The sequence below is a fragment of the Terrapene carolina genome, unplaced genomic scaffold (genome assembly GCF_002925995.2).
Source record: "Terrapene carolina triunguis isolate 2854851 unplaced genomic scaffold, T_m_triunguis-2.0 Scaffold236, whole genome shotgun sequence".
NCBI classification, from domain to species: Eukaryota; Metazoa; Chordata; order Testudines; family Emydidae; genus Terrapene; species Terrapene triunguis.
The window spans coordinates 11,982,164-12,003,736 of record NW_020664587.1 but is presented as its reverse complement, the minus strand read 5'-3'; the positions used below and the strand labels follow the sequence as shown (position 1 = coordinate 12,003,736).

At 47.7% G+C, this 21,573-nt stretch overlaps 1 protein-coding gene across 1 annotated transcript; it reads right to left on the bottom strand.

The window, feature by feature from the left end:
• Nucleotides 1-392: 392 nt before the first annotated feature.
• On the bottom strand, nucleotides 393-17,481 carry RNF19B (ring finger protein 19B). The gene is made up of 9 exons (XM_024202515.2): nucleotides 16,854-17,481; nucleotides 9,050-9,255; nucleotides 7,045-7,189; nucleotides 6,493-6,655; nucleotides 5,327-5,441; nucleotides 4,567-4,707; nucleotides 3,167-3,374; nucleotides 2,154-2,285; nucleotides 393-1,129 (listed from the first exon to the last, which is right to left on the bottom strand). Exons 1-9 carry the CDS (start codon nucleotides 17,408-17,410, stop codon nucleotides 688-690), a joined length of 2,109 nt encoding a protein of 702 aa, XP_024058283.1. The 5' UTR covers nucleotides 17,411-17,481; the 3' UTR covers nucleotides 393-687.
• Nucleotides 17,482-21,573: the final 4,092 nt, after the last annotated feature.

Sequence of the window (21,573 nt, the reverse complement as noted above, 5' to 3'; positions counted from 1 at the left end):
GAGTAGAGTTCATTAGAGTACGGTGAAGCGTGTGCTGGCTCAGAAATCTCATCTAGAATTAGGCCAAAGTAGCAATTCCAGAAGTCAGACAGTGGCCTCTAGAGGGCAGACAATACACACCTACCTTCCCCCCAGACCCTTCACACTACTTAGATTCCTCAGTGACATTAGATGAAGTGACCCGTGGAGGGAGAATAAGGCCTCCCTGCCACAACCCAGTTTCAAACCAGGAACACTTGTAACCGTAGTCACACCTGTTTGCATAGAAGCCTGCAGCTACTGCGGCAATTCCACCAGCAGCTCCAACAGAGGAGCAGAGAAACAAGTGAAGAGAGTCACTGAGCACAGGGATTTTACTTCTTTAAATCTGACAAGGAAGAAATGGATGCAAGTTGAATTACAACAGAAATCTTTATTAAAACAATCCTTTACTAGTAGTTTTGCAGAGACACAGTATACGCGCACACATACATATGTACACTCAGACACCTCTCAAAGCGCTTGAACCAATAAATTAAAAATGAGAGTGGGGGATTTTTTTTTTTTAATTCATGTAAGAAATGGCATCTTTCCCCTCAGGGTCAGACCAGGGAAGCTGGCCAGAGAATCAAACAGAAGCCAACGAAGGACACAACCCCCCACAAAGGATGCAGTGACTGTAAGCGTGCTTCTCTGGAGGAGGCAACTTCATACTCTGGCTTCAATGCACTCCAGTTTAGAGACTATTTCCTCTGGCCTGTGCCCTTCTTCTTGGGCACATTGGCTCAGATGGGCACTTGGGCTCTCAGCACCTGTGGCTTTTGGGGTCTGTGGGGAGGCTACAGTCTGAGGGTGGGGGGAATCACACTCGTCCGAGGTAATGTCTGGCACGTCATCTGACTGGCTGTCGGAGCTCTCCAGGTCACTCCGTATGCTCTCAGGCTGTGCCAGGGTGATGTCCCAGGTTTGGCTGGCAACGCAGTCCTTCTGCTCACAGCTTTGGTGTTTGCATGTCTGCTCCTCCTCCTCCTCGTTTTCTGCCATCTGGGTGTGGACGTGGAGCGAGTCCTCTGTGCTGCTGCCACTAACTAGTTGGTAGTGACTAGGTTTGGCCTCTATGTCCACTTGGATCTCCATGTTATTGCACTCTCTGCAGAAACAAGCACCACTTTGGTCAGTTACCAGCTACAGCAGAAGTCTCGGGTTATTAGTATTAGCACATTACTTTGAGTGCTTTTTCAACAGCAAGCTTCATGACTGAGGCAAGTATGGGAGTGCCATTCACCACACCATGCTAACAACAGGCAATACTACAATAATTTACACTCATAAGATTATTCCCCTTTGGTAATTAGGGAAACCGAGGTAGATTGTGGCACAGGCAGGAACAACCCTGGATCCAAATTCTTATCACTAACCTCTAGGGAACAGTTTGCTTCCATCAGTCCGAGCCATCACTCTGTGCAAGACTAAGCCAAGGAAATGTTCCCTCCTAGCTAGTGAGACCTTGCTAGGGGAAATATGTTGTAACTTCAGTAAAGAGGTGACACACCTACAACTCCAGACATGAGAGGACTGCTTAGCAAGGAAGTGCTATGACCAACTGGTTTGGCAGGTTACTGTATGATGATACATAACCCTAAAAGTATTCAGACAGTCTCTGGAACCTATGCATGTTTAATGGGTTTCCCCGTGTATGTGTCCCATTGTTTCCAATTACCAACCCTTAATCATGCCCTATAGTGGAAGGAACCACTGACACTACCTGGAGAGGTGGTGCAGTTATGAACACCATGCGTATGGTACAATCATCCCACCTACAGAGTTCCAACAGAGACAAGTACAGACAACCACAGGTGGTGCTTTGCTAGAAAAAGGGATTCTTTGTTGAGTTTGCAGGACAGAAGAACTAAAGGGAGTGAGCTGTCCCAGGGACCTCAACACAGGCTCTGCTAGTGGTGGTGAATTATACTGAACTACAAACATAGTTGGAAAGGAAGGTGAAGGGAGAATGCTTCTTGAGCTAACCAAGGAAAAGAAAGCTTGCGGGAGTCTGAATATACCTTCAATCATTAAAATCAAAATTTCAACGTGCACATTCTCCATTGCCCTCAAACCCCACCACCACCACACCCCATATTACCCATACACTTGTGCATTGGCAGTTTAGGTACCTGTCCTGTGGGTTGTATGAACTGATGATGGAACCAGCCATAGCCCGAGTGCTGGCGTTGTCACTAACTGCTCCGAGACTGACAGAGTCCTTGGGGAAAATCTCCTTCTGTACATCTGCTTGCACTTCCAGCCTGGGAAGAGGTGGGAAACATCCAGAGTCATCAATACGGCCAAGGGCCACAGAACAGCCTAGCTCATTTCTTAAAACTACAGGAACAATAGTCATTTAGCACGTGGGAGCGGGGGCATAGGTGGCCTTCTGGGCTAATCCAGGTCTGCACCAAGAAGTTTAAAATCAGATGAACCTTTTAAATTAGCCTTATTTGTGGCTCCGCCCTTTCCTCGGTCTGTTTTCCGTATCCAAGTTAGATTGTGTTTATACCCATGACTCATGCAGTTCCTGTGCAAGGCAGATTTCCAGATCCAGCACACAGCTATGATTATATTCTCGGCTATAGTTTCGATGCATGTCTCCAATTACATGGCCGGAATGACTCAGAGGCAGGTTCAGAGGAAAACTGTGGCGTAACCTTATAACCCGAGTCCCGATCACTAAGTGCTATTAGGGAATAACAGACATTTGAAGCACTAGGCTAGGTCAGCAAAATGTTTGCAAGAGCCTTATATGGCAAACTAGTATACCTCTGATACACTTCCATCTCTGCTGCTCCTCAAATCAACCCCAAACCCTATCTCCTGCCATCAAGGAGCTAGAAAGGCTGGGGGAGAAAGATAACCAAACCAGATTGTGCTGTGCCTGCTATTTACTTGTTGTTCTTGCAACAGGGACAAGGTTGGGGAACAGCTGAAGCATAGTTTATTGGACCTGATTCTACCATAGGTCAAGAGATTTAAAAAGTGATACTGAGATTAGATCCCAGGCATCAGTGGTGCCACCCACTAACCCAAACAGATCCCTGGCGAGCTAACAAGCCTCACTATTCCTCACAACAGACTAGACTTTGTGACCCCTCAGCCCCTCTTCTGCCATGATCTGAGTCAGTTCAGTTACCTGCTGTACTTTCCCTTTCCACCAGAGAGGACTCCACCGCTCAGGGTACCACCGGAAAGAGCAGCAAAGCTGGCCGTCTCACTGTAGTTGCCTTGCATGACACTGAGCCCATCCGTGGGGCTGCCACTGGTGCTCAACACACTAGTTAGTCCCTCGATGCTGCTCTCACCAATACTGGGGTTCTTCAGAGCTCGCCAAGCATCTGCCACTGAGATAGGCAAAGAAGATACATTGAACATTAAACAGCATAAAGGAACTGCCACTAGCATCCTGTTAGGGGTTAAGGCAGGGATGGGCAAACTACGACCCGTGGGCTGGATCCGGCACACCAGCTGTTTTAAGCCGGCCCTCGAGCTTCCTCTGAGGAGCAGGGTCTGGGGCTTGCCCTGCTCCAGCTGGGGTGCAGAGTCGGGGGCTGCTCCACGTGGCTCCTGGAAGCAGCAGCATGGCCCTGCTCCGGCGCTCCAGCTGGGGAGCAGGGTCAGGGGCTGCTCCATGTGGCTCCCAGAAGCAGCAGCATAGCCCCACTCCAGCTTGTACGCATAGGGGCAGCCAGGGGGCTCCGCTCTGCACTCTGCCCCCACCCCAAGCACCGCCCCCGCAGCTCCCTTTGGCCGGGAACCGCAGCCAATGGGAGATCCGGGGCGGTGCCTGCATACAGGGCAGCATGCAGAGCGCCTGGCCGCACCTCCGCATAGGAGCCGGAGAGGGGACATGCCGCTGCTTCTGGGAGCTGCTTGAGGTAAGTGCTATCCGGAGCCTACAGGGGAGCCTCCCCATGCGTCACAACCCCCTGCTCCAGCCCTGATCCCCCTCCAAACTTCTATCCCAGCCTGGAGCACCCTCCTGCACCCCAAGCCCCTCATCCGCACCCCAGAGCCTGCACTCCCAGCTGGAGTCCTCACCCCCTCCTGCACTCCAAACTCCTCATTTCTGGCCCCACCCCGGAGCCCGCACCCCCAAATCAGAAGCCTCCCCCCAACACACACACACACCAACCCCAATTTTGTGAACATTCATGGCCTGCCATACAATTTCTATTTCCAGATGTGGCACTCGGGCCAAAAAGTTTGCCCACCCCTGGGTTTAAGTTATACGTCAGACAGCAACACTTCCAATACCGATTTCAGATTCATTCTCCAGTAGGGAAAAGGGCTGGGGATCTCCCAGGAAAAGGCACTATGGTGCTTCCCACACAAGCTTTGTGTTAAGAGTGCAGGGTGTACACTGAAGGGTTAGCCTTGAAACAGTGGCACAGAAGTGAAAGCTAGAAATCTTGACATACTGAAAAGGGCTGATTATCCATCCCAATTAATCCCAAGGGACAGTCCCACAGTGAGGCCTTGCTTGTTTCCTCCCAGCCCTTCAGACTACACAGACAGTGAAAAGTTATTCATCACCTGTAATGGGTCCATCATCTTCGTCAAACTCTATTTTCACTCCCTTCCCATTGGCTGTGCTGACTCCACAGCCACCTCCTCGGCAGAGAGAAATTGGCACAACACCATAGACATAGGCCAGCATGATGGGGACTCCAATACCTGCAACAGAGGACACAGTGGGTCAAGAGGAATATCAGATGACAATGGGACTGAGGCATGCCAGATAGGCAGCATGAACTCTCTGGGGGCAGGGACCCCTGTGTTTGTACTGCCTAGCACAATGGGGTCATGGTCCATGACAGGGTTCCTAGGTGTTACCCTCATACAAATAACGGCTGTGACCATCACACTACAGGACAAGGGAACTCACTTCCAGCACAGAGTTACATTATAACCCATAGGAAACCCGCAGCGGAACAATACCAGTCTTGGGACAGGGCCAAAGAACAAGTTGACTCCATGAGGGTTGCAGCGGCAGCTTGCCAGCATATCAAACTTGCATAAAAACCAGTTTCTTTGGCAGAACTGTGGGTACTAACACTACAGGGAGCATTCTACACAGTGCTCAGTCTTGAGCCACAGATACCAGGACCTGCAGCCTCTACAGACAGCATGTTAGATAAGTGGGGAAGCCACCAAGAGGTATATTGTAGGAGTTTGTGGGCTACCCTTTGGTCACTCCTGCCCAAGATCTGTCAGAATAGTAGAGGAGCGACAAATGAGGAGCAGAGCTATGAATAATGACTAATCATGAGGAAAATTGGCCTTGTCTACTTACCAACACTGACAGCAGCAATAACTGGGGATGCAATGACAGACAAGGTGACCCCACCGGTGATGGCCAAGTTCCTCCTGTGCTTAGAGGTTTTCTTTCCCTCATAACGGCTGTGGATCTGGGGAGAGCAGGAAACACCAGGTGAGAAAATGGACAGCCTGGCCAGTGAGCATCCACTAGCATGAGAAACTAATATGCTCATGACCTTACAACTTTGCCATACATGCCAGTCAGATGACCCTTAAAATCACCCATAATAGCCACTGATGGAGGATAGGTCCATCAATGGCCATTAGCCAAGATGGTCAGTTGTGCAACCCCAAGCTCTGGGTTTTCCTAAGCCCCTGACTTCCAGAGGCTGGGACTGGACAACGGGATGGATCACTAAAAAAAATTGCTGTTCTGTTCATTCCCTTTGAAGCATCTGGCATTGGCCACTGATGAAGACAGGATACTGGACTAGATGGGCCATTGGTTTCATCCAGTATGTACCTCCATCCCACCCACAGACCTCCTCAATCAGATGTAGCCAGTGCGTCTGTTCAAGGGTAAGGACAAGCTGGAGATACAATGCTGCAATGGAACCGTCTCCCTCTTCACCTAATGTCTGTCCCCAATAAAGGCAGGCAAAGGGACTGGATGACTCAAGGAAAATGAAGCCTCTGACCTCTAGTCACTGGTACAAATCCAGTACAGACTGGTAGACAGTCATTACCATCAGAACTGGTTGATAACTTGTGTGAAGTGAGGTAAGGGATCAGGATTCAGTTATTATTGGACAAGCCCAAGGCACAAGAGCCACCATAGAGGCCAAGAATTAGATACACAATTCCCCTCTCTATGGGGATGCACTGGGTTCAAGGTGGAGGCATACTGGCAGAGCAATGTGAACCTTGCACTGTCAGTGCCCACGAGGCACATGCTCGTTTGACTGAGCACTTCAGTCTCCAGGGCTGTCAAGCCATCATACTTTCCACACTCACTAGGTATAAAACCCAAGAAATAGTGATCTCCAGTTGGCCTAAGCCAGCTGGGTTCCCAGCAGCTGTATGGAAAGATCCCTCACTTACCATTAGCCTAACATCCTTGAAAAACACCTAGGATTCCCAAGAGCGAATATTTCAATCTGCTCACTCCATTAGTTCTGATCTCCAGTCCACCATGCTTACCTTTCTCCCAACGTACACTGGGATGCCAATGACCATGGCAGGAATGGCAATGCCAGCAATGAGGGAAATGCCTACAGGGGCACCAATCAATGTGCCCAGCTGCCAGAGAATTTTCTTCTTGCGACTCCACGGCTTCTTGCCCCAGAACGTGCAGCCAGAAGGACTGTAGGGGAAATAAGTTGTCTTTTCAATATCCACATAAAAATATGACTTGTGAATACTGTGCAAGAAAGGCTCCTTCTCCCCAGATCCAGTTGACCCTCAAGAATGGATGACCCCACAGTGTGAAGGGGACTACACTGAACATTCATCCCATTAAGAGCTTCCCCACACTGTTCCAACAGTGGGGGCCAACCACAGTCAGGAGGGACCACAGTGTACTGCTGTTGTGAGGAAACTCAGAGCTTCACCCTATTCCAGGTGATGAGGAATGTGTTTGTGGGGGGTGCATTTGTAAGGAGCTGGAGAAATTAAATACATTAAATACAAAAATATAAACAAACATCATACTTTAACAACAGGAGGCCCAGAGGATTCTGCTCCCCATCTCACCTGAGGTAATGCAAATCTGAGATCTCCTTCATACACAGCCAGCAGAATTCACAGCCACACACTGCGCAAGTCATGTGATTACAGCTCCCATCATTCATCTTGATAATGTAAGCACTGCAACGTGGACATGGCTTGATGTCATCGGCTTTGGGGAGGAAGGGAAGGGAAGGGATCAAGTCAGATTCTGTACACCTTAGCCATCTTGAGGAATTTACTGGGGTTCTTTTGTTTGGGGAGGGTGGGCTCACGAAGACAACGCATGTCAAATTCTGTCCATCTAGGCTAACAGATTATTATTTCTCCTTAATCAAAGAGATAAAGCAAAGGTGTCTGGTTCTGATTCCATCCTTCAGTGCTACAGTATAAAGGTGGGGAGTTACCTCTATACTGGCACTTCATTCCACTAAAACAAGTTAGCATTGTTTGTCTGGCCAGCATACACAACGTAGAACAGCATTTTAAAGAGTGTTTTCTACATCATAAAAGGAGGCTGTTATGAAAGAGTTGTGCCTGCCCCACGCTAGCCAGCCAAGAGCATCAGCCATTTTTAAACTGCACCACTAACACGATGTAAGGGCCAAGAGTGTTCTCTATATTCTTCTATCTGGAGGACAAGACAGCACCGAAATTGTGACCCGCATTTTTGAAAGGCATACTCCTCTTTGTGGGCGTAAATTGTGTCTGTGATTACAGATGAAAATCTTAGTGTATTGGTGGATAAGTATCTAATCTGTGCTCGCAGTTGGGTACTTAGTCATTTAAAGGGATTGGCATCCACCAGTTACTGCACAACAAGGAGATGGACAGATGCCCCTTTATAGCCATTTACAAAATAAGTCATTCTAAAATGTCATCTGTGATCAAAGTTATGCAATGGTTCCCCATATAGTTCATTGTGCTGGTAGCAATCTTTAAAGCCCAAAACAGTCTGGGACTCAGCTGCTCTGAGACCAACTTATACTAGACAGAGGGAACCTCTTTCTCTGGAGTTGATCTCCCCAGGGCTGATGGCTAAGTTCTGTTAAGGGCCTCACTTCCACAAATCCCCTTTGGCAGCAAGTGGTGATCCGAGGTTGATTATTGCTTGTTGGTTTGTGTTGGGAATTTTGTCTTGCAGTGGTTGCAATGTTTATGGTGTCCATTATCAGGGCTCTGTACATTTCAGGCATATTTTAGTCTGGAATAACACCTGAGCCACCTTTAAAACATTTACAGCCTTACATAGAAGCCAGCTATTGTGCAAATGGAACAATGTGTTTATAATGAGTAGCATGCCAGGAGAAGACACATGTTTTGTTTGGGGGAGAAGGAATCTATTAACTGATCTTATAGTTCACTTTCTGAATCACTGATACCTTTTTAAAAGCACTATTTAATCAGAATATCTGCTGATCTAGAGTGCAGCTCTTTACCAGTCAAATGTGGTTTGGCATCTCTCTCCTATAAATAATGGTATTACTAATACTTATCAGAGCAGGGAGCTAAATTCCCAATTCTGGGTTAGGCATTAATGTTGCTAAAGCTCACAGCAGCAGACAAAACGGAGGCCACATTTTGAGATAGTAAAATTTCCCTTTTTTTCCTGTTTGAGATTGAGATCAGCAAGAGCTTTAAGAACATCTAAAAGATCAAAGCAGACCAAAAGGTAGCTGCTTACTGTGTGTAACGGGTCAGGAGGTACTACATGCAGAATAAGGTGACCATATGCAATTAGGCCCTGCAATTGTGGAACCTCAAATTTTAATTCCATTAGTAGTTTGTGTAACTAGCCTGTCAGGCCAGGTATTTTTACTCCATTACTGGCGAGGGAGGGAAGCTGTGTTGAGCATCAGAGCTGACCAAATCAATGCCGCTGGTGTCCTTCATCTGTGCCAAGTGGTTGTGCTCCCTGCCAGGTGTTAATACCCCACTTTGATTGCAGGAAGTGCTGCAAAACAGGTGGATCTCTTTCCTGGCTTCACGGACGTAATTAATACTGGCTAATGAGAAGCTTGTTAATTCATACCCGGTCCAGATTCCTGTCCATAACTGAGGCCTGAGGCGTGCTTCGTCCGTACCCGCAGCGTCTGAGCCCTTTGCTGACGGGCCATATCGCAGGTCTGGTTTGGATGCCATATCTGTTTGCAGTGATAGCAGAACTCAGTCTGGCAGCCTTCCCTCTCACAAGTCAGCTTGGGGCAGCTGGCACAGCCGTAGGCAATAACAGCGTAACTGAGGAAGACAGATACCAGAATTAGTAAAGTCAGAAAGTTCTCTTAGGAACACAGGAATCGATATACCGGAACACTTCGGTGGCCCATCTGTTGGGTAACACTGAGATTTGCTGCTGAATAGCCACAGCCACCCAACCCCAGAGGCAGTTGAATTTTAGATGGATCCCTAGCTAGTTCCCTCCTAGGCATACATCCATACAGCCTTACACATTTACAGCCTACATACACCTACTTTTACAACAAATCCTTTATCAACCTGATGAGGGTGCTGCAGACTTGGTTGTAAAGGACTTAGAGGAAGGTATCATTATCTACCTGATTAGATAGCGATATATTATAGCTAAAGTGGACGTCTGAGACACCACCCTAATTCAACTGACCAGTTGAGCAATTCGACCCTGGATACGCATAGGGATGGCGATATGCAAAAGGAAGAATAAGTTCTCCGTGACCTTAGCTGATGCAGCTTTATGCCCTGAAGCCTAAGATCAGTTATCCATGTCATTTTAAACCTAGCTAGGGTCCAATTACAGATGCTATTCTTTCATAGCTGTTTCTTCACTTTAATATTTAAAACAGATGTTTCAGTAGCCTGCAGCAGTGAGTAATGGTTACTTTTATACAGTGGACATTAATGCAATTTTGTACTATGGGTAGCGCCCTACCAAATTCACGGCCAGGAAAAATGCGTCACGGACAGTGAACTCTGGTCTCCCGCCGTGAAATCTGGTCTTGTGTGCGCTTTTACCCTATACTATACAGATTTCACGGGGGGAGACCAGGGTTTCTCAAAATGGGGGTCCTGATCCAAAAGGGAGTTGGGGGGGGGGAGGGACGTCACGGTATCGCCACCCTTATATCTGCGCTGCCTTCAGAGCTGGGTGGCCGGAGAGCGGTAGCTGTTGCCTGACGGCCCAGCTCTGCAGGCAGCAGCGCAGGAGTAAAGGTGGTAATACCATACCATGCCATCCTTACTTCTGCTCTGCTGCTGGCGGCGGCTGGGCTCCTAGCAAAACAATAACCTTGTGACACCCTCCCCCTACAACTCCTTTTTGGGTCAGGACCCCTACAATTACAACACTCTGAAATTTCAGATTTAAATAGCTGAAATCATGAAATTTACTATTTTTAAAATCCTATGACTGTGAAATTGACCAAAATGAACCGTGAATTTGGTAGGGCCCTAACTATGGGACAGGTAAATCATAATGCTTGACTGGGGTTCACTATCAAGTCCTCTTGCTTGTCTCCTTTCCAAATTAAGCTTTACCATTTCTCCCGATATGGAAGCTGCCTCTTTCTGTACAAGCGCTCTTTAAATTCTTGGTTTCTCCAATTCTGAGGATCTTTTTTATTATAGGTTTTGAGGTTAGGTGACCAACATTAAGCTACATGAGGCAAGGATGCCATTTATACAATGGTATATCTAATGTTCCTCTCTGTACCTGTTGACAGCCTTCTCTTGACCACTATTGCATACTGAATAGATTTCTCTTTATAGATTCCAATGCCAGAAGCGACCATTGTGATCTTCCAGTCTGACCTCCTGTATAACCAAAGGCCATACAACTTCCCAGAAAAAGTCCTAGAGCGTTCTTTAGAAAGATATGCAGTCTTTATTTAAAAATTGCCAGTGATGGAGAATCCACCATGACCTTTTGTAAATTGTTCCAATAGTTAATTAACCTAATTGTTAAAAGTTTACACCTTATTTCTATTCTAAGTTTGTCCAGCTTCAACTTCTTGACCTGCCCTCCAAGTCTACAAGTTCTGTTGCTTCAGTGGATAGAGCCAATTCAGACCCTGCTACTTATGACTAACTCAGCTTGCTCCTTCCAATGCACATTACCTTCCATTTGTTTATACTGACATTCATTTGCTAGTTGTACTAATTGCTTCATTTAGTCAAGCCCAGAAAGAAGTGTGAGGAGCTCCAGAAGGACCTAATGAAACTAAATTGAATCTTTGTTTTATCATGTTACAAAAACTTGATTGGCTCTTAAAAAAAATGTACAAAAGGAGTTTAGAGCTGCAGCTATTTCAGGAAGGGAGCTCTGGGTGATCTCTAGAGGAAGAAGTGTTTATGCAGAACAGTCCTCCACTTATATACTCCCATTAGCAGGAACTACAACTGAAAGGGTGCTTTGGCTTTCTGCAGCTTCTCTCATAGGTCAGTCTTAAATTAACCAGTTACAAAAAGAACTAGAAGACTGAGAAGAAGAGGGGAACATGGGGGGAGATCACCATGTGTTTGAGCTGGTAATGTGGAGATTTAGCAGGTACGTTTACAAGGAAGCTCACATGGATGAGCTCCAAATGCACTACACAGAGCACTGTTCTAGGGAAGCCGACTTGTGACACTGACAGAAGTCAGGGTGACTTATTCTGTTTTCTGCAGCATGTGTGTTATAAGTGGAGGTATTCTCTCTCACCATTGGTTTATTTTTAGAGCCTGTGGAATTCAAGTTGTATTGCAGCTTCTGAAGCAGCAGTGTGAGAATTGCTGAATGTGTCATACCACAATGATTCATATCCCGTGGGAGTTTGAGCAACTTGACCCTGCCTGGGTGCAGCATAACTGTTAAAGACAAACAATGCCTCCCTGCTGACGATCAGGAACTGAAAGACACGACTGTAGGGCCTCCATGTGCAAACAGCTACTGTATTTCTGGCATTCGAGACCAATGCTAGACGAGAGAGAGGATGCAGGCAATCTAGGAAAGATATTAACTCAAGCTGCATTTCGTTACTGAACATTTTGTCAGAGGGATCTTACAAAACACCCTCACCTCCTACCAGTAGACTACAGCAAACTCCTTAGCAGGGAGACACATTAACACCTTCTAAAGAAAACACTTTGATGCCAGCTGTGATAGCCATTTTGGGGCCTGACAACTATATTACCAGGAAGGCCAGGAGACCTCAACATGCTACATTAAGAAGCCTTGCCATGTACTGAACTGACCCTGCATTAGAGAATTCTGAAGCTTTTCTGGCCATCTCAGACAGTACTGTTTTCTTAACAAAAAAAAACAAAAACACCAAAACCCCAGAACAGTTACTAAGCACTGGATTTTTAGTCCCAAAGTTAAAACAGCAACTAACAGCAACAAGCTCACTGGTGTGGAGTGAACTACATGCTTTTTAGCCTCTTAAGAATTCACAGTCTGATTTTTTTTTTTTTTATAAAGTCCAGCTAAAGAGGCTGATCAAATGCTCTACCCAGAACATGGACGGCATCCAGCTATACCAAGCATTGCAGGGTCTGAATGGTTAACATGTGTGCATCCTTCTTCACCTGGCCTTTGACACATCCCGGCAGTTGAACAATTAGTCACTTCCAGGTATAACCACAGCTGTTGGAGTAACAAGGAGTATCACTTTCCACATCCCAGGTGTGGCTGCAAGCCTCTACCATAAACCCCAATATTACTATAGAGTGCTGCTCCTAGCCTACTCTCTCACAGCCACCGAGATGCCTGCCTGCCTCCTCCATTTGCTCTGAGGGAGCGCTTGCCTCACCACAATCAAGTTCAGCCTCCTTCACTTAGTTCAGCCTACACAGTTCAGTTGTTTCCCTAAGCCTGTAGTAGAGATATAGTGAGACATATACCAGACAGCAGCACCAGCTGATTGCAATGGGCGGACAAAAATCTGTATTTGTCTGAAGAGCTGATGGTGCTCCAAAAGACCAGCATTGCCATGGAAACAGATTCTAATGTCATGTCTATATTTTACCTCTCTAGACAGCATAGCTAAGCTTGCTCACTTATGAAGTTGTTTGACATGGGTGGGATGCAGAGGCGTGCCAGTCAGGATGCTGCATGCCACATGGCTTGTGTTTTGGAACAGATCTGTCCAGTAGGCTCTTGGCACAATTATTCTCAAAACTGCATGCATGGCTGGAGAGGAACAAGAGTCAAACGCTCCACACTCCTGAATGGGGTCTGATGTGGTAAGGAGAGGGCGTGACATTCATCAGAACTTCTGAGAACAAGTTTGCTCACCAGTCCTTCATACTAGCCACTCAAGCTCAGCCACCAGTACCACAGGAAAGTGAACCATCTATCCAGGCACTGAAAAAAAATGGTATTCCTGGCTTTACACAAGGACAACTAGACAGGTCTGCCAAGAAAAATGGTTTTAGGGTAAATAACCTCTCTTCCCACCTCGGGACTGATTCTGACAGCCTTTGTTAAAGTGTCACTAACAATGAAGATAGCAGGGATGCCCTGTCTACTGGCAGAGTTTCACAAAATGACCCATCCCAGCTTGTTGGTTTCTAAGAGGAAGGGGAGGGGATATCAACTGTATAGTTTATTTTGAAACCTTTTGTAAGCTGCCTATGTACAAACTGTTGGCTCACTGGGCAAGGACAGCCAGATGGCATCAACTGTTTGCGCAACGAAGATTAATGTTACACTAGCCTTCAGAAGCCTGCCACAGCAGCAACTTTATTAGGTATACACTATAGACTACTAGTGAAAAAGTAATGTCCTTAGGGGCTATATGGGGGACATCTTCTCATGGCCAGGCAGTCTCAATTGGGTTTGGTGTGTTTACATTTTTAACCAAATACTTTGATAAACATCACATCAGTAAAACAGAAAACTCAGCAAGTGGTAACTACATTTTCTCTAGCTGAGTAGCAAGGCAGATTCCAAGGGCATTACTATGTCAGGAGTATGATCTGATCTATCTCCCTGATCTGGTCCCCAATGCCTACTAGTCACCCTAAACAGCAATATCAAAAACCTTGATTGTTTTAAGCTAACTTAACCTTGAGCACCCAAGGAACAAGCTTTAATAGTAAATAAATCCTTACACAGCAACCGTGTAACAAGCACCTATGTAACAGGTAACCTGAGACACAGAGGTTAAGCAATTTGCCCACAGTCAGAGTTTGTAACAAAGCTGTGATTAGATCTTAGGAATCTTGCCACCTTTGCTCTGAACACTAGGACAAAATGTCCCATAACATCCCCACTAGCTGGGATTGTATTTTAAGCCTCCTGCTTGTTTCTGCTGCATTCTTGGATAGATAAAATACAGAATCCCTTCTACCAACAAGCCTGTGCTTATGCTATATCAGAAACCTAGATAAGCCTAGTTTAAAGAAAAAGAGAAGAGAAAACGAAAGCAACAATATGCTAATCTAGAAAGTCACCATGTTTGGATGGACTGAGTTTTGGCCAGAGTTAGACAGTTCCTCACTTAAGCAACTAGTGAATGAGTCAATATGATTCAACATTATTCCTCCACCATTGTGCTTCAACACCCTGGTGCCTGCTTGGTAAAGATTTCCCTCACTGAGGAAAACCAGAATTTAGAAATTCTTTCCACACTTGCAGGAGGAACTGTATAGCTCACCAACTCTATTTTAGCTCTCAGCAACACACATAGTAGGGCAAACCCCATACTTCCTATTATTTCAGAATAAATCTTGCTTTTAAATTAGAGAAACGAAGATGTGATCACAACAGAAAACCCCTAGGAATTCATTCTGAAACATTCTCTGGAAAGGTGGCACTTCATATCTTAACTTTTCCATGCTCCCACAACCCATGGTCTCAAATCCCTTGGTTTGTAACATCAGCTTTATAGTGAGGGAGCACTGTCTAATAAAGAGTTAGTTATTAGCCTCCAACACAAACTAAAGCCTATCCACCTGAATCTATAAGAAAATGTCTAGGTATCTGCAAGACATGGAAAGTTATGGGCAGGAAGAGGATTCTGGCATGATGGGGGCTCTGATTTGGTCTAGTTCACAGCTAAAGAGAGGTTAAGTGACATGCCCTAGATCACAGACTGAGTCATTGGCGGAGACAGAAAATTTCATTTAAGCCACTAGACCAGAGGTGGCCAACCTGTGGCTCTGGAGCCACATGTGGCTCTCCAGAAGTTAATGAATATGCAGCTCCTGGTATAGGCACTGACTCCGTGGCTGGAGCTACAGGTGACAACTTTCCAATGTGCAGGGGGGTGCTCGCTGCTCAACCCCTGGCGCTGACCCAGGCCCTGCCCCACTCCACCCCTTCCCCTGGGCCTGCCATGTCCTCGCTCCTCCCCCTTCCTCCCAGAGCCTCCTGCACCCCACGAAACAGGTGATGGGAGGTGCAGGGAGGGAGGGGGACATGCTGATTGGTGGGGCTACTGGTGGGCGTGAGGCTCTGGGAGTGTGTGTGGGGGGGCTGATGGGAGGCTGCTGACATGTTACTGTGGCTCTTTGGCAATATACATTGGTAAATTCTGGCTCCTTGTCAGGCTCAGGTTGGCCACCCCTGCACTAGACCATGCTCCTTTCTTTACAGAGGTGTGCTTCTAGGGGGATGAATAGGCTTATAACAGAAGAAACAGTCCTATATGTCACTGTAATACTAAATATTAAAAAACTTATATGGGGCTTTTCATCTAAAGACTTACAATGGCTAGGTAAACAGTACCATCCTTATTTTAAAGACAGAAGCTGAGGTAAAGAAAGGGCAAGTGACTCGCCCTAGCTCAAAGTCATAACATGACAGTTTTATAGTCTGACCCTCATACTCCCAATTATTTACAAACAGCTCAGTTAGGCACCTTTAGTCTACAATGACTGGCACATCTCCTGTGCTGTGGTCTTAGAACTTGGCTGTTTCTTACTGTGTCCTTTTAAAAAAAAAAAAAACCCTACACATAAGCAAAGCTGTATGCCCCTTCCTTCCCAAGCAGCTTATAATCAATGGCCCTGCAGAAAATGGAAACGGGCTGCCACACCACTACCTTTACTAACAGCATTATTAGAAAAAAAAGGTATTTTTCTGGATCAGTTTCACAATTTCTCCTGCAGAAGTCCCAGTTAAAAGCCCAGGGTCCCTTCCCACCTTCCCAAGACAGCAGTCTGGCAGAGCCACAGCAAACTCAAGACAGATCCTATATCCCCACCCATTCAAAAGGGGCAGTGACTCCCTTCAGCAACTCCTGACAGTAGGGGAACCCACCGCCCAGCAGAGTGAAGGAAACCTCCATTGCCTGTAGCACGGTCAGGATTCCAGGAGAAAGGGAAGGCAGGATCCCATCCCTCTCAAGTTAGGGATAACTTTGAACTTCTCCTACAGTTCATCCCCCTGCCCTGGGATCAGACCCCTTGTTCCTCCCCAGAGTCAGACTCACTATCCTCAGGGTTCTACCAAGGTCAGACTCCCCCCCACACACACACCAGCCCCTCCCAAAAAGGGGGGGGCAGACCCACTGGTCCCCAGGCTCTCGCAGACCAGACGCCTCAAGAATAGGGTGCTAGACCCACTGTTCCCCAGGCTCTCCCAGGGCAGCCCCATCCCCCCAAGAGGGTAATGAGGCCCACTGTCCCAGGCTAGAGCCCCTCAAAGAAGGAGGTGTCAGCCCCACTGTCCCCTAGCCTCTCCCAGGCCAGCCCCGCCCCCCCAAAAGGGGTGCCAGCCCCACTGTCCCCCGGGCCCCCCCCCCCCGCCCCCGCCCCCCCAAAAAGGGGGTGCCAGCCCCACTGTCCCCCGGCCTCTCCCAGGCCAGCCCCGCCCCCTCCCGGAGAAGGAGACGATCAGACCCACTGCCCCCCTAGGCCAGCCCCGTCCCGGGACTCACCCGCAGTCGGGGGCCGGGCACCAGCGGCAGTCGGGGTCGGCGGCCAGGCAGCGGCGCAGCATGAACTCCTCGTACTTGGCGACGAGGTGCGGCGTGTCGCTGAGCAGCAGGCGGATGTCGGCGGGGTTGAGGCGCTCGCTGCACTCGGGGCAGCAGATGTTGACGCGGGACTCGGTGATCTCGATGCGCAGGTACTGGCGGAGGCAGGCGCGGCACGAGCGGTGCGGGCAGGAGAGCAGGCGCGGCGCGTTCTCCGCCGGCTGCCGCACCAGGCACAGCGGGCACTCCAGCTCCTCCGCGCCGCCCTCCTCCGCCTCGGCCGCCGGGGCCTCCTCCGCCGGCGGGGCGGCAGGCGGGGGAGCCGGGGCGGGAGGCGGCGGCGGCTCGGCCTTGGCCCGGCGGCGGCCCCTCACCCCGCCGGAGGCCGAGGCGGCGGCGGCCGAGAAGACGCTCTGGAAGGAGAGGCGGCGACGGCGGCGGCCGGGCTTGGGGCACTTGGGGGCGGCCGCGTGGATGGAGGAGGAGCGGGGCGACTCGGAGTCCTTCTCGGAGCCCATGGCGGGACGCGCGCGGCTGCCTGCGGAGACAAACGGGTCCCCTCAGCGGAGGAACGAGCCGCCTCTCGGCGAGCTCCTCTCAGCACTGACTAACGCACACACCCCGCCTTCACTGCGCAGGCGCAACGGGGCGGGGAGGCCCGCCCCACTCCAACGGCAAGGCTCGTCACGTGACGGCGCTCGGCCGCCAAGGCGGCCATTTTGGCTATGGGCACATGTCCAGTGAAGTGGGCAGGGGGGGGAGGGGAAAGAGCAGGAACATGTGCACCGAGCTCAGGGGGCCCCCCTAAACAACTGTAACTGGGGTGAAATGGCAGGGGGTGGGCCCCACCTTTCTCTGGAGGGGCCTGGAAATGGGGATGTGCAGCTAGGGTGACCAGACAGCAAATGTGAAAAATCAGGACGGGGTGGGGGGTAATAGGAACCTATATAAGAAAAAGACCCCAAAATCAGGACTGTCCCTATAAAATCGGGACATCTGTTCACCCTATTGCAGCCCAAGTTTTGCCCAGTCTCAAGGCTGGTCTCTGCCTTTGCTGACAGACTCAGCCACCACAGCTTGCTTACAGCTATGACGTCACAATACCATGACATCTCAACATGCCATTGACACACACGGGCCATTGACACTGATGACAACATGCCAGTAGCACACACTCCCCTTTGACGCTGTGGTTCCGTGTCATGGCAGCAGGTCTCACCGCGGAGTGCCATGATATGCCAACGTGCCATCAACACACAATGCCCGGTGGCACCTCGGTGCCATGTCACGTTCACATGTCAGCACGACACAATGTGCAATGAAACCTCAGCGCCACACCATATCTATGCATCAGTGCCACACACCGCCTGATGATGTCTCTGCACCACATCAGATCAACATAAGTCTTGATGACACCTTGGTACCACAAAACGATAACAGCCGATATTCAGTTGCCACCACAGATCACAAAATTGCAGACCAACACCCCAGGATGTTTTGGCACCATCTAATCAAATCTTGAGGGCTCTTGAAAATGATGACAGGACCAGCACATAATCCCATGCAAAAAAAAAAAAGCCATTTACAAGCAGGATGATCCCCAAAATGACAACAAAGACCCTCCCTAACAGGAACTTGAGGGTCACACCAAGTTTGCATAACATTAAGTATATCACAGTCATGCTTGTTTTTAACATTTGCTGGGATCAAGGTGAGATATTGTATGCTGAGCCCTGTAGCTCTGAAGGATGCACCTCTTTATTAGACGTAAGGGTGACTGTGAGATGCACTGAAAACTCCTTGGACCACTGTTTGGCTACCCTTTTTCTAGATAGTTCTTAGAAAGAATAATGAAGGGATTTATTCACCCTGTAACTCTTCTCTGAGGCAAAATGTAGCCTACAGTCACTATCACTCCAGTACAAAACCTGCTGATGGCTAAAAGAGGACCTACCATTGCAACCCATATTCTTACCGCATTAATGTAGAAGGTACAGAGCTACCATTTACTTTTGAGTATGGGGGGGGGGTGTTGTACCCCTGGGGCTCTGCCAACTCTGTCTCCTGTTAAAAGGCAGGTGGCCCAGCAGGAAAGACATTGCCTCTTGTTGTACTGTGGAACTGGAGCAGAAAAATCTGACATGTCTATGAAGTGCATATTAAAGCAGCATGGAAAGGTTTGTTGTTCCCCGTTGATCTTCAGATTGTAACTGGACAGACCACAATTATCCACTTGACAAGAAGAGTAAAGCTTTGTCAATATCTTCTAGCCACAATCACACCCTAAGATAATTTCTAATAGCAACGCACATTTGCATATTTAGACATTTGTTTCTCTGCACAGGCCTCATTCACTCCCCCCTGGACAAGCAGCAAGGCTATGTGAGATAAACCTGGGGCTGGAACCAAGAGCACCTGAGTTCAAATCCTGACTTTGCCTTGAATACCTTCCTCTGCACTTCTTTTCCTTAACAGCTTGATATCCTGCCTGGAGAATCTTAGTCATCTGTTGTGCCTCTTGCCTGCTGCCCAGACGACATTGCTCCCCAGTCACATGGCCAATACTCAGAATTAGCTTCACTCTGGCATTTCTGCCATAATGACCATCCACGTGACTTTGACCAATTCAGACAGTTTGTATTAAATTTAGAAGTGGCCTCAGAGTATTAAATTACTGTCTGGGAACAAAAATCCTTTTATTAAGATGGCAATCTAGCAAGTCAAACACATCACTTCTACAAGAAGGAAGAGTGGGGTGAATGATATCTGGTAAAATAACTGAGACAGGGTGAGAGTCATGCACCCTGCTTATTACCAGGCTTCTGCGTCATCAATCATAATCATCATCATAATATTTAATATGGAATAAAACAGCATTTCTGTAGCACCTTTAATCTGAGGATCTCAAAGCACCTGACATCCTTACATCCCTGTGAGAGTTAGAGAATATTATCCCCATTTTATAGATGGGGGGATTGAGGTACAGAGAAATGAAGTTACTTGCCCAAGGTCACTCAGTGAGTTAGTAGCAGAGCCTGGGAGAAAACAGAGGGGAGAGAATCCATAAACAGAAGGGATAGAAATCTTCTCACTTTGGAGCATAAAACAACCTGTAGCTGAAAGAGGCCAGGAAGAACCTTCCCCTAAGTGTAGGTGCATAATTGTTCCTTTCAAGCTTTCGTACACCTTCCTCTCCAGCACCTGGTACAGGCTGCCGTGGGAGGCAGGATACTGGACAAAATGGACCCCTGGTCTGATCAGTTATGGCAATGACTATGATCTTGAATACATATAAAATTGTACCACTTTAATTATAGCAGTATAGTTAAAGCAGTACAACCTCTAGTGTAGATGCAGTTATGTTGATATAAAGGTGCCTTATACCAGTATAGCTATTCCCATTTGGGAAGGGGGATAAGTTATACTGGTATAAGGCACTTTTAAGATAGTACAACTGCGTCCACATTAAATGTTGTACTGATTTAAACTACTTTAGTAGATAAAAAAATCACACTCCAAACTGAAATAGTTAAACCAGTACAAGAATTGTTATAGACCAGGGCTAAGTTCCTAATAGGATACAGAGCTCCCACTCTCTGCTACAATTCCCTTCCTCGGTATGAGCTATACCTTGAACATGGACAATTTCATCCCTGTTACTGAAAATGAATATGAGACACGCCTGATATCCCTGCTAACACAGGCACAAATGGAGAGACAGAAAGTAAAACCATTTGGAGTCCCTGTGAAACACATCAGCTTGCGACCCGCTGACTTTGCAGAAATGGCTCTTTATCCCTCTATACCAGGAGTCAGGACACAAACAGGGCAGGGAGAGGCCAAGGTATATTTGAGCGGATTCTTAAGAGGATCCTTTCATGTATATTTAGTTGGATGGCCATCTTCCTCTCTCCCCTTCCACCCCTAAAATCCCTCAGAACCTTTGCCTGCCTTTTACAGTCTGGAAGGGATTCAGCTATCTCCCAATTCTGACCAATACAAGTGGCTTTCGACACCTCTGAGCCTGCCATAGTCCAGATACCATCTCTCTGAAAACAAAGTCTGATCAATAGAGGTGTTTCTTTGTGGAGAGTTTCCTCAGCCTTTGCCAGGAGTTCACTGGCTCCCGCTCCGCATGTTCCTGACCAAAGAGCAGTTCAGACCCAACGGTTTGTTTTTATTCAAACTGAAGAAAACCCTTGTTGGGAAGGAGAGTAAACAAGGAAGTTTGCTGTTAAGGGAGGGAGGACGGGAGCTAATGGGAAATTCTCCCGAATCTGCAGATCAGCTTATTCATTCCTAGAAATTACAAGGAAATCACATGGCTTTGGGGTGGTCTCCAGTTCTGACTGTTTGCCTTAGAGAGATATGGAAAAAAAAATGAGGAAGATTTTAAAAGCCTCAGGGAAACAGAGAGCAAACCCCACATGAGAAGGTCAAATTCTGCTCTCACCTAAACTGGCATAAATCTGGAGTGACTACTGACTTCAGATCTTCCGGCTCTTCTCTGTTTAAATGAGAGCAGGATTGGACACAGATACTTTTAAAGCTGCCTTAAAATGAGACATCTCCCATGAAGCCTTTCGGCAACAAACCAACAACACTCTGCACTGCTGTGGTACTGAACCCTTTGCTAAAGTATCATCCTCAACTGAGCTGCTAGGCTTGTGTGTCTTTTTCT

Bases quoted from the DNA above. Each gene is read 5' to 3' on its own strand.
- RNF19B (XM_024202515.2), bottom strand. From the start codon at position 17,410: ATGGGCTCCGAGAAGGACTCCGAGTCGCCCCGCTCCTCCTCCATCCAC. The intron at 9,256-16,853 runs GTGAGTCCCGGG...TGTCTTCCTCAG, and splicing joins TGCCCGGCCCCCGACTGCGG to TTACGCTGTTATTGCCTACG. The intron at 6,656-7,044 runs GTGAGATGGGGA...TTTCCCCTACAG, and splicing joins TCAGATTTGCATTACCTCAG to TCCTTCTGGCTGCACGTTCT.